The sequence below is a fragment of the Anas platyrhynchos genome, chromosome Z, assembly GCF_047663525.1.
Source record: "Anas platyrhynchos isolate ZD024472 breed Pekin duck chromosome Z, IASCAAS_PekinDuck_T2T, whole genome shotgun sequence".
NCBI lineage: Eukaryota > Metazoa > Chordata > Aves > Anseriformes > Anatidae > Anas > Anas platyrhynchos.
Genome location: NC_092621.1, coordinates 67,262,013 through 67,275,464, shown reverse-complemented (window position 1 = coordinate 67,275,464; position 13,452 = coordinate 67,262,013). Strand labels below are relative to the sequence as shown.

Genomic DNA, 13,452 nt, shown 5'->3' with positions numbered 1-13,452 from the left:
TTGCTTGCTTTACCTGAAAGATGCACCAGCAGTCAGAAGCGGGTTCATATGGCACTAGGTTTGGAAATGAGAGGATGGACAGACCTCAGGAAACCACTGGCAGGATGGAGAAGGGATACTGAGCAAGAGGGCATAGAAATAGGCAAGAAGGAGAGCAAAGAGGTAACAGAGAAGACCAGGGCAAAGTACTGGGTACCAGGCATAATAAAGAAGCCACTGAGGGATCACTTGGTGATGTTTGGGGCTGGACTTGCTATGATTTGTTAACCACATGACAGAAACATACACCAGAGGATCATCTTGTGGGTCTGCCCAGTAGGTGGAAGTATTGTGAATGTCTCAGCAAGTGGCACCACTGTTATCATGAGAAGTGGTCTGAGGTCCGTTGTGCCAAGCGAAGCACGGGCTTAACGATAAGGAATAATAATGCTGTGAGGATCAGGCCAAAATACTTGGTGCACACCCTTTTCATGTTTGGCATGCGGATTCAAACTCCTACTGCTCTGGTATACTCTGTCTTTCCAACTTTCTGTGGGCTGGACATGTTTCGTGTTTTCTTAACATGAAAATGGTAACCTAATATGTGGCTTGTGTGCATGAGGATGAGTTGTTTAAAAATTCTGCACCATAGATAGCTGAGATGCTAGAATTGTGCTGTTTTATGAAAATACTGAATGCTGTATGCTGAAAACAGTACTTCTGACAGCAAGCAAGACCTAATCATTGTCTGCATTATCTTGATGTGTCTGTGTTTTATTATAGAAGATAATAAACAGAACTCAGGAGTAAAGTCTGGCTAAAGCAACAACAGATGGGTTATGGTATCTCGTCCTTTCACTTGCAGAACAGTGCTATTAAAATTGCATTGCTAAACAAAAGTCCTCTTTTTTAATGTAGAATAATATTAAAACACAAATTAGCAAGATTGCATAAGAGCTGGAGTTTGTTTTTGCTGCACTCTTGCCAGACAGAGCATATTGCATTCTATTTTGCAATAATAGAAGTAACACAACTGCAGATGTTATTGCTCTACCTCTCGGTTAGGTAATAAATTTAAAATAGCCCCTTGGTTTGCTAATTTGAATGTCTGTGCATAGCTGTTTAAGTGCAGAACTGAAAGCAGAACAAGTTAGATATATTGCAAGAAAACGGACGTTTTAATTTTTCTCTGTAAGTCCATGTCCCTGTCTCCACACCTTTCCTTGCCCTGTGCCATGGACGTTTGAGAAATGCTTTTAGCTGCCATAAAACACACTCACAAAATACTTGTGCTGTTGGCTACTTCAGCTGAGCTTTCTGGCACAGCCTCTCAGTTATTTGACCTCTTCTGTGAAGGGTTGATGTAGAAAATAAAAACAAACTGTGCAAATAAAGCAGTTACTAATAGCTGGTGATTATTTTTCCTTTGTTTCTAAGTTCATCAGAAGTGTCACAATCAGCATTTAGTAGAGGATTAACAGTTTTTATCTATTTATAAATTAAATTTCCATGTTGATGGTTGTTGCTCTTTTGGGCTGTTACTTAAAAAATCTCCCTGGAAATGTTCTGTGCAGGACTGTTTTTAATATTGTAGGAGTAGAGTTCTTTTTTAGGTATTTGGAAGCAACTTACAATTCCTCCAAAGAAATCCAATGTATTTATTACTGAACCTTGGGAAAACAAATATATAAGACAGCGAAGTTTTATGAGATTGAATGCTAATGAAATAAACAGTGGAACTGCACACAGAAGGCATTATGCATGGTTTCAATTAAAATACTGGTATGCTGGTATATTTTTAATCCTATTAAACATTTTTGTTGTCTGAGTTTTCTTTTGTGATAGTTCTACAAAAAAAGAACCTACATTTTTATCTATATGCGAATACTTCCAAGCAGATTCCTCTGAATTATTATCTAGCAGTTAATAAATGGTTTCTGCAGAAATTAATCCAGGTGCCTTTTACTTTCTAGCTACACACAAGCATTAACTGTATAAAGATAGGTGGAAAGAGTTCATAAGTCTGTGAAAGCGTAGCTAATTTGTCACTCAGCTGTCTCTTCAGTTCATTACATTTATGTTTTTATAATTTACAAATAATACTGTATAATGTATTTCATTTTTTCATTTTTCTTTCAATCTTTCTCATGTTCCAGAAATAATTTGGCTAGTGCATAGGTGTTTTGTTTTCTGCTGGCCTGTTAAAGAAAAAAAGTGTAAAGAAGGAAATGAAAAATAACACAGATTCTGCATTTCAGATAGTGTTTGATTTTGCAACCAGATTTTTCTCTGTTTTTTCTGGTTGTCTTGTAGCAGTCTGCTCCCAATCCCTTGTTGTGTCTTGAAATGTGCTGGAGATTTGAAACTAGGGCAGCAGTCAAAGAATTTGCATATACAGCTTTCTCTAGTCCACTATTTCATGAAATCATCACATGATAGAAACTTGTTTCTGCACATACTTGGATCATAAGCCATTGTGTAGATGGTTTGCTGTTGATCATAGCTGCTCTGTGCTTAACGCAGGATAGCTATCTACTCGTGGAGGGGCAGTACCTAATTACATACAGATTGATCTCTTCACCATGTATGTGCTGAATACTCAGGCACCAGCTAGGCTGCAGGCAGGCTAGACATTAAGGTTCCTGATCAGTCCTGTTTGGTAAAACCTGAGTTATTCAGGGAAGACGGTCTCGGATTGTTTCACCTTCAATTTTTTAGCCATGTTCTTTGCGAGAACCTGAGAACAACCTGTTAATAAGGTCTGTCTCAATTTAAGTGAAGGAGGGGCTGAAGGAAATGTTTTGTACCTATAACAAGACCATGGATAACTAAAAATGGCTGCAGGTTGTTTCTGAAGCAAGTTGCCCATGTACGTGCTGCTGGTGCTGGATGTCGGTCAGAGTGTGGAGATGTCTGAAGCAGCCCATCTTTGTAATCATAAGAAACCCTGCGGTACATCCATCTCTGTGAATGTGTTTCCCCAATTCTCAAATGCTGTTTCCCAAACTGAAATAAGTTTGGTAGGTCTGGTATGCAAACATTTCTGGAACACCCAGACATGCTGCCCTGTCAAAACAGTAACAACACATTTATGCGGTATCTCAGATAAAAGGTACAAGTCAGTATTTAATGGAGAAAAAACAACTAACAGTTATGTCCCTGGTGTGGAGATGGACGTCCATCTCCTGTGCTTCTTCTGCCTGTACTGGTGTTAATTTGTCTGTGATAGCAAAAAGCACACAAGAGAGGACCCATGCGAGGATGAAGACACCAGTTAATTCTTGCTGCAGAGCCTGCGTGAAGTTTGTAGGAACAGGTCTCACAAGGCTGTCACTGAGCTTGTGTCCATCATGCCCATGTGTGCCAGCATACAGCTGATGCCCATGTGCATCACTGCTGATGTCCATGTGCACCACTGTGCCACGTGCAGCAGCGTTCAGGTGATGCCTGTGTGCGATGGTGCTCAGGTGATGTCTGTACGTGGCAGCAACAGGTGAGAGCTGGCACCTGGGTGGATGCCTGGTGGGTTCATTTCTGCAGGAGATGAGTAGGAGTCATTGCTGGGAGAGGCAGCAGCTCTTCACCATGTGCTGCAAGAGCTCAGGGCTTGCTAGAGATGCCAAAAAATCTCATCTGCCAGTCTGCAGTAACAGGGAAGGACTATAAAAATGAACAAAAACGTTGCCCTTTTGAACATTTGTGCATCTTGAAATACAGTTCAATTATTGTCTGCCTGTCTGGGAAAAAAAAAAAGCAAAAGGTACGGGAAAGGACCAAGGAAAGGAGCAAGTCAAGTGTCCACTTGTTGTCTTTGACGGCTTACCCAGTCAGTAACTTCCATAAAAGCATCTTCCTGGTAACACCTACAAGTTAACATGGAGACACTAGCAAAAAAGCTAGCTACGGTTCATTTCCTAATTATGTCTCACCGTGGCTTCCAGGCTTGTGAATGTAACTGTTAGTTGTTTTTTCTCCATTAAATACTGACTTGTACCTTTTATTTGAGATACGGCATAAACATGTTGTTACTGTTTTGACAGGGCAGCATGTCTGGGTATTCCAGAAATGTTTGCATACCAGACCTACCAAACTTATTTCAGTTTGGGAAACAGCATTTGAGAATTGGTGAAACACATTCACAGAGAGGGATGTACCACACAGTTTCTTATGATTACAGAGATGGGCTGCTTCAGGGCAGTATCCATGTTCTGCCTGTCCTGCGCGAAAAGGTGCCTTACACGGCTGTACTCCACTCCCCTGGAGGAGTACCAGAAGGTGAAAATCAGTCACCCAGGAACCTTTGTATCAGAAATAGGTATGACTTGTTGGGGCTACAGGAGGGAGGTGGTTCTGGGGTAAGCTTCCTTTTGTATTACTGCATGATTGCTAAACTGCAACATTTCTATAATGCCTCAGTTACACGTTTAAGTACGGCACCTTACATAGAGAAAACATCTGTTTGAAAAGTCTTGCTTGTAGCAGTAGTTTGAAAGCTAGCCCCACTTTTACTTGTTCATCATACTCATCACACAACATTCACGTTTACCTCATCCTTGACAATTCATAGGAAAGAAAATCTCAATGACATGGCTGTTGACACAGCACAAAGAAACACTACCTGCAGTTTTGTGTACTATCGCTCTTTCAGGGTATTGTGCACCTCTTTATGTTGTCCAACAGTTAGAGTGAGGTGGAAGACAGATTTCCCCTGGTTCCATATCACTTCTGTCACATGGGTTCAATAACTGTGCAGTTATAACCAGCAAAAGACAAGCAGTATGCTCATAAAGAGAAAACAATTGCTGGCTGTAGCAGGGAGCTAAAGTTGCTCATGGATCTTATTTGTGTGTTTTGTTTTGTTTTGTTTTGTTTTTTATTTTTTTAGATGTCCGCAAGCCCTTTAATGTGATATTCTGGACTAGGAGAAGTTATCACCAGACAATGTTAATCACATTAACCAAACAGAGGAAGATTAAAAAAATAAATAAATCGATGAATATGTAATGTCTGAAATGGTGCATTACCGCTTCCTTCTCAAGAACTGCTCTATGGCTGTGCGGTTTCTTTTTGCAGTAGGAGATTTATTCTTGCTTCCATAGCAGCTGCCTCTTCTTGAAAGCTTCTTCCTGATACTTTTCACGTAGTAGTGTAGCTTCCTTCTTTTTGTGAACAGAAACATTACAGTCCCTTATGACATTTCAGCATCGAGCTTCAGTATCTTCTTAGCGGTAATTTCAGCACTGGTTTTGGTGTACTATTATTTTTACTGTTTATTTTAAATATTTAGAGAAGATGTAATAATATTTGGCACCTGTCTATCTATTAAGAAAATGCTTCTGTTTAAGTGCATTAAGACAAAACATGAACAAGATTTTAAGCTCACTTGGGAATGTGCTGCCAAGGCTACCCACCCTCTAACACTGCCTTGTATATTTCTGTAAATAAGCAAAGGGCTGGCTACTGCCTGTTCACTGTGCAGTATTATCTGCAGAAATGTCAGCAATGAGCTTATTCTTTACAAATTAAGGTTTTGTTGTTGTTGTTGTTGTTGTTGTTTTAGTAGAGAGTGTGTAAAGGACTGACCAGGTTTCACTCCATCCCTTTGTCTTTCCCAGTTTTGTGGCTTTTAGACTCTTAACCACTGAAATTTAGAATGCAAACTGATTTTGTGTGTGTGCCACAAAATTTTCTTCAGAGGACTCTGGCCTCCCCTCCGAGGTAGGTCCTGTCCAAATGAATGTTTGTTAATGGGTTTTAAACCCTTCATTTTTGCAAGTTATTTTGTTTTTCCCCTGAAAATTGTCTGTCCTATGAAATTTAGTTAAACTTAGTGAAATTAAGTCTCCTGACTCTATTTTTAGAGTTTTTGTCATTCTTTCTTGTGTCCAGCCCGCTCCGTATCACATGCACAGCTTATGATTAAGGAAGTTTATTAAGCTTCCAGGCTGTTTACTCATCAGAGGACCCAAAAGTCAGTCTGGATTCTACTTGCAGGTGAGAAGATCCTGTTGTCCCATACCTGAGCATTGTCCATTGGCTCTACTTAATTTTTATATGCCCTATTTTGTTACTTTTTCAGACACTTTAATAAAGTTCACTGGAGTTCACTGGTTGCAGACTCCGAATGTGATAATATCCTTATTACTGCCATTAGAAGTCACTGTTTAATGCTAGATTAGAAGATTACCTACCTCTTTTCATTCTGGTTGGGTCTTTTCAGCTGATGGATGTGTCCTTAAGAAGTGTGCCAACCAAAATCAAAATGAAAAAAAAAATCTAAAGTCTGAATGGAGACCCTCTAGGAGCTGTGAGGAACAGAGAAGGAGGTGCAATCTAGACCCTGTAGGGAAGAAACTAAAGAAAAATGTAAGGGTTTTCTCATGGTTTTCTCTCTCTCTCTTTTTTTTTTTTTTTTTTTTTTTTTTTTTCCCCTAAGTGCTCTGAAGTTCCTGAGAGATTTCAGAAATGTAAATTTGCAGAACTTGCTAAGTTTAATCACAAAGCTCATTATCTCTCCATGCCTGTCTCTCATCTAAAATACTGAAAGACATCTATTGTGTAAATCTGCTCGTGGAAGGCTCTTGATACCAGGCCATTTTCTGGCTTCTTGATCTCTCTACTCCCTGTAATCAAAGGACCCCAAAAGCTATTGCGGTTCATCTTGGCTTATGCTGTTTCTTCCTGTTCCTCCTCTATTCTGTGTGGGGGTTTTTGGGTGGTTTCAGTCTACTATCCAGTAATTACCCCAAACCAGTGTTCAGGGAGCAAAAAGATGCAGAGTAATCTTTAAAAAAGATTTTATTTTTTTATTTTTTTTTTTAATTTAAAAATGTGGCTTTTTTAGTCAGTCCAGTGTTGTAATTACTTTTTCTTCAGTGACATTGTATAGGACAATATGTGCTCTCTCTCTCTGTGCTCTGAAGGACACAATTGCTGTACAGTGAGGCCTGTGGAAGAGAGAATAAGAATTTAAGAATAACCTTAGGAGACCCATGGGGTTGTACATCTTGTCAGCAAGAAATTTTCAGCATTGCCATGTGCCTTTAAAATGAGATCTTATTTTGGCACATGTGAAGTACAGGGGGGAAAGGCAGTCCTTATCAAGAATAAAATCACTTAAAATAGCACAAGAAGTGCTCACATGCAGAAGTATTATTTACTCAGGTCAATGCAGCAAATGGGACATGGGTAGAGAATTCATACCATCGGTCCTCACTGTCTTGTACTTGCAAAACCATCCCTCCTACTTACAGTGTTCCCATAAACCTTAATGAATACATCTGAATGTTACAAAACTGAAGTGCTTAATTTTTTTTTTACTGTTATTTTTGAATGCACCCCAATTTTGTGTAGCTCACAGCTTTCTGATTTCATCTTGAAGCATGCTTTATTTCTTCTTGACGAGGCTCCAGGAACCTGTGCACTCATTGTTCATTGTATTGCTTTCACCAAGACCCTTGCAGCCCTACAGAGGCGTGTGTTGAGCCCTGTTACCTGGAGGTGGGAGGGAATGCTGTCCCCACATAAAGCTGGCTCTGATTTAGTTGGGGCTGCTCTGGAAAGAAGTATGCCTCTGCTGTGGTCTGAGCAATAGCCCTTCTGCTCTGCTTTTGTCCTGTTTGCTGTACTAAAAATAAATTAAATGAATAAGAAGGAAAAGATAGTTCCTTCTAACAGTGATTGTACTGAAGACTGTGCCAGCTGGAAAATAGGCTTGCACATAGTTCCCACCGCTTTTGCTGCTGATCCTGTGTGTGACGAGGTGGGGGGTTGCTGCAGGAGACGGCTGCTCTCTTGCTGTGCTGTAGAACAGCGTGGAGCGATATTTAAAGATGATTTAAAGATCTTCACAGGGGTGTGGGCACAAACAAATCAGGTAGCTTCTCCACAGAGCAGAACTGAGTTGCATCTTTTGGGAAGGCTGGCATCGCACACAGCCCAAAAGAAGGGGAAAAAAGTGTTCTTTAGCTTCAGCTTGAGCTGCCTGAGCAGGGCTGCTGTTGCTCCTCATCCTCTGAGCATTTGTGTAGTCATCCTGCTTTAGTCGGTGCAATTACAGATAGCACAGAACTCATCCCAGATAGCAGCCGGTGCTGAAACACACAACTTCAGCTTAAAAAGTAATTGATTTAAATTAGGTTTTACTGCCCCAGTTAGCAGAGCCCCAGTCTGCTTGCCAGTTGCTGCGATCACACGCCGTTCCTCGCCCAGGGTGTTTCTGGTCTCCTGTGCTTGCTTTCTCATACCCCGCTGGCGAGCCGTAACAAGCAAAACTCCACCCTTTCTAGAGACCAGGGAGAATGAAATGCATAACCGGCAACTGCTGGCAAGGGAAGTGAGAGTTTCTGTTGAGGTGCCGCTGCTTTTCCAGACGGCGGCTGGTGTGCCGCTCCGAAAGGGGCGGAATCCTTTCCGAGCAGCTGAGCTGTGATTTGCTGAATTCGCAGACTTTTCCCCTTAAAATCCCAACCCTCTTCTTCTTCTTCTTTTTTTTTTTTCTCTTTTCTTTCCCCTGTTTTTTTTTTTTTCCTTCTTTCTGAGAAGTCGACTCGCAGCTCCTCAGGGCGCACCTCGGCTGCCCGCAGCAACATGAGCTCGGAGGCGGATGAGTCCAGGGAAGGTAGGGGAACATCTCCACAGCACCCCCAGGGCCCAGGGACGTGTCCTCAGCTGGAGCAGGAGTTTTCTGCTCACTTTTGGGTGCTCGGAGGGGAGGGAGAGCGGCCTGGCTTCCTGTGGGTTTCGCTGGGCATGAAATACCCCAAGCAGAGGGAGGTCTGGCCATGTCCCTGGCCATGGCCTAGCGCGTGGAGCGCTGATCGGTGGGAGCAGCCGTGCTTCAAGGCGCAAACAGTCGGGTATCGAAAGAGGAAGGGTTTCTTTGGAGTTGGAAGTGCTGTGTGTTTCAACAGAAGAGGAAGTCGCGTGGGGGAGAAGTGAAAGGTCATTATTTTGGGAATGAGCTCGGGCGCTGCTCACTTCCCTGTCAAGAGCCGAGCGTGAGGCGCGAGCCGGGCCCAAAGGGCTTCGCGCGGCGCTGGTGGCGGTGGGGAGCCACTGCTGCCAGAGGAGGGGGCGGCTTCCTGACAGGGCCCACGTACAAAGGGACGCTTATTCGGAAGAGGGAGCAGGGCTGTAAGCTGGATTTCTTAGGGTAGGATTGAAGTTTTGTTGCTGTGAGTAGTCCTCGGGGAGGCTCAGAGTTACCGGAATCCAGTGTGGCTCAGAAAATGGAAAGAAAAAAACAAAACAAAACAAAACAAAAACACACAACACACACAAAACCAACTAACAGGTTAAGAAGCAGCATGGCAATCTGAGCGTTCTGTAGTTGGTGAAAAGAAGAAATGGTTTGAGTGTTTCAGCTGGTTTTCCCCACACACTCTTACAACTTCCCCTGCTTCAGGAGTAACATTACTGTGGACCTCTGCTTCTGCTTACAGGCGTGAGTGTTTTTTTTTGACGTACAGAAAAGTACTGGGTCAAACTTTGTGGTAATAATGTCAGTAAAACCTGGTTAATAATGAAGAATTACAAAAATGCCCTGTTTTCTTTTCCTTTGTTCTTCTCGTTGATTGAGTGGATGAACTAAATACAGAATTTGGTTTTACCCAAGAAGATTGTGGGGGGCTGATTTACTGAAAAGCAGAACTGAAAAAGTATTTCTCCATAGAAACTGGTTGAAAAAGAGAATGAATATGGCAATGTGAACATTCTCCCTCAGTTTTACAGTAGGAGAGATCAGCATGCATGCCACAGCATGAACCATCCTTTGGTTTACATACAGGAAGCTCCAGACAATTTTATAATGTTGTCTGTGTTTGAAATGTAAATTTTCTTTTTAAAATAAATCTTTTACCTTCTTAGATAACTCAAATTCTTAAGATGCTCTGAAAACATTTGTTTCTTTCTGTGCATATTATTTTGTTTCCTTTGATACAATCTGAGATGCCAGGATCTTCATGCTAGAAAAAAAAGGATTGGGAACAGGTGGCTGAGACAGGAAAGAAGGGATAACTACTTGGTTAGCTATTTTTGGCTGGGAAGATACTTGGGTTTTGCTGCACTGTGATTTTAATAGAGTGGAAGACAAAAGCAGTGACCGTTATGGGCAGATGAGATACAGATACCACTGAGAGGGTATCAGTCAGTCTGTAAATGTATTCCTAGTAATGCAGTCCTGTCTGTAAAGGAGTAATTGAGAAGATCTGTGAGAAAAGGGGATTTAGTCTGTGGGAATAAAGACCGGGATTGACAGGTGAATTTGTAGAGCTGCAGTTTATATACTGCTCTGCCTAGTCTGATTGAACACGGCATGAAAGATCACTGATCATGATACTGAAAAATGCAGTCTAGTACTGTGGGTTTGTAATGGTTTGGTGTGTGTGGCATAACGTAGGTATTCAGAATCTTTCAGCTATCTCTTTGCTTCATCAAGAATAGAGCTGTGTGCTTTTTGCATAAACAAAATTGATACGTCACAAATTCAAACCTCAGTTTAAGGCTCAGGCTTTGAACACTAAAGGTATATAAACTTTTAAATGGTTTAGCAAAGTGGGTGGTTGATTGTTCCTTTAAGTGCAAGACTGAAGGTGTCCCTAAAACATAAATTCTGATTTGCCCACAAATTAAGAGGCTCCACCAAGACATCAGCAGGTTAAGTTCTGCTAGTAGTGCAAGGAATACATGGTACATTTACATGACTATAAAGTAGTTATTTTGCCAAAGTCTGTACATTTCAAGGCCAAAGCTAGAAATGAAAGTGCAGTAGATAATCTGCTACATGCTAGAGAGTGAAAAGAGGAGAAAAAGTACATGAAAAATATTATTTTAATGTTGTTTGCAAGCAAAGGAAGATTTAGATTTTTTTTTTTTCTTAAAACAGATGGTCAGGTGGTTGATGGCAGTATCACTGGTGAGAGCTAATGAAGGGGTATATGAGGAACTCTGAAATTCAGAAATGGTCATGGTTACAATGAAACCCAAAAGTTTTGAATTACGAACTCCCAAAGATTTTCCTCTTCTTTTTTTTTTTCTTTTTTTTTTTTTTTAATTAATCATATAAAGGTATAATCCTTGATCTCCAGCCTAATCTCATTTATATAGTATGAACTGGGAGTAAGAAATACATTAGTAGAATGCAGTCATTACTGCCTTTATTTTGTACAAATCTGGACTTTTCGGTTTCTGCCTTTGATCTCTGCATGGTACATATTAGAATGCTAACATGAAACTTCTTTTTTTTTTTTTCTTCAGTCATACCGCTCAGTAACTTTAGAACAATCTTCATATTCATCTATATACCACAATGATGTGGTAAAGTGTGTTGTGTATATATGGCACCAGTCTGTATTACATTTACAGATTCCAGCAACTGTCATGATATAAATAACTTGGGACATTTTTTTGTAGTTGCTTTTCCTGTGGATGAAGCAAAGACTTTGGTAAAGAAACAGTAGAAAAATAAACAGTAGAAAAGTAAAGAAACATTCTGTTTTATGGCGTAATTTCAATCTGATGTTGCATGGTGGCATGTCACACACCGAGGAAAGTAACAAATGGTTTCAGGCTGTTACCTGACTCGGTTCCTTTCTGTGATCCAAAGGGAATGTTCATAGTGGTTTCACATGAAAAGTAGGTATCATGAATATTCCTTGTTAAATACATGCAAATGCATTTTAAAGTTACTGTAGTATAAATGGAGTCTTTAAAGAATATTTCTTCAATAGAATGAAAAAGTGATATCCATGAAGCTTCAGAAAACTTCAGCTTCATTCTACAGGTTTTATGTTGGATAAGTAGACAACAACAGGAAATACAGTATCTCAAAAGAAAATAACTGCAGATATCAGAGGGAGTGTAATACAGAGCCTGTGAAACAATCGATAATGTATTACAAATTCAGAAGCATTGAGAGCCTGCACTGCACCTTTATCACACTTAAATACCACATTTCGTGGGAGAGAGATCTCTCTGCATTCCTGAAAGTGCTCAGAGCTTTATTAGACACAATTGGCATTTTCTAATCCAAATGAGACTACTGAGGAATGAGCTCACCTGTTTTGTTCCTTTTAGAGAACAGACATGGAGGTTATAACATCACAGTGTGCTCTCTGTTTTGAGAAGTAAATACTCCCTCCTGCATGTAGTCATGGATTTGCTTTGACATTTTGCACTGAGCTCTCACTGAAAATTTTCCAGGGCAGAATCTTTATTTAAGTCACTAACTCTCTGCTGTTGTGCTCCTATGGGGCACTTACCGCACCCAGAGCACCCTTGGCAGTCTGCAGAGCAGGATTCTGCATCCCACCATCTCCATAGCCAGTGCTTGTTACAATTTTTTCTGCTTTTGTGATAGTGAATGGGGAGATCCAAACTGTGCGAGTAAAATGTTACCCATACTTAAATGTGACATGTACCAGATAATGGCAGCCCCATTTCATGTCAAAATTTGAAGTTACAGTCTGTTTCTGGTCATAATTAAAATAAATGAAATGAAAAATGTAAGATTAAGCAGAAATTGAATTTCTCTCTTTTTTTGAATCCAAATCAGAGCGGTTTTGTGTGATTTGTGGTAGCTTTGGCAGCTGCCAAAGTTAGAGATCATCTCCTTCCTTTTTGTAGAGCTCAGTTTTCTGTACAAAGCCACAGTGGAGCAGCACAAATAACTAGTACTAAACCCCACGTATTAAACTCACGTTCTGCCCCCTCAGACTATGAAATGTGGGCTTCCTCTGTTTTGCTTACTCTTCGTCTACTTTTCATTGTCATAACAAAAATCTCCGTAAAACGTTATGGCTGGTGAAACAGGAGCATTTTGTTGAGAGCAGTCTGAAAATTTCAGACTGCTGGCCCCAGTGGATGTGTCCGAGATCTAGATTAGTCAGTTGAAGACTTTTTATTGCCTAGATAACATCCCTGCTGCAGATGAGGAGATTTAAGAGATTAGTGGCGTCATAAATGTCGTTTGCACAGGTCTGTGAGTTAGTGCAATGCTTAACAGTGTGGCATTTCATGTAATCCTGTCTGTAGGTTATTAGAATTCAAGAGTAATAGGAGAAGCTAAAGGCAAAATAATTAATGTTAATATGGGAAAGATAGAAAAGGAAAAAAAGTTTATGAAAAAGAAAGAATAATTACCAAATGGACATGGTAGTACTGCACCACAAACATATTGGGGAAAACATTGCCAAAGATGCAGGTGGGGGGGGTGGAAGTAAAAGCAAGAAGTTATCACCTTAATGAAGAAGGAACAATGGGACATTTGGAGGAAATAAGATCAGGGCAACCAGGCAAGTCAAAACTGTTAGAATTTGTAGCGCAGTTTGGAGGTTTGTCCATGTAACGAAGCAGAATACAAGAAACCCGATAAAGGGATTTGAGGACGGAGATACAACTTCTGTGGTTTGTAGTACAGCTGCTGCAGCTACATCTTGATGTAGGCACTTGCAGCTCTCCATCAGAGCCCTGGCT

At 40.7% G+C, this 13,452-nt stretch overlaps 1 protein-coding gene across 4 annotated transcripts in view; it reads left to right on the top strand.

Moving 5' to 3' along the window:
- Window positions 1–13,452, top strand: part of TNFAIP8 (TNF alpha induced protein 8) — a 63,175-nt gene that overhangs the window by 34,957 nt on the left and 14,766 nt on the right. Inside the window, exon 1 of one of the 4 annotated variants that reach the window (XM_038170892.2) lies at window positions 8,337–8,599. The exons of 2 other annotated variants lie outside the window; for them this stretch is intronic. In XM_038170892.2, coding sequence (XP_038026820.1) covers window positions 8,569–8,599 — 31 coding nt within the window. In that variant the 5' untranslated portion in view covers window positions 8,337–8,568. Of the gene's footprint in view, window positions 1–8,336; window positions 8,600–8,748; window positions 9,425–13,452 lie in introns of those variants that run through there. One more of the 4 variants, XM_013105371.5, reaches the window with a different exon arrangement.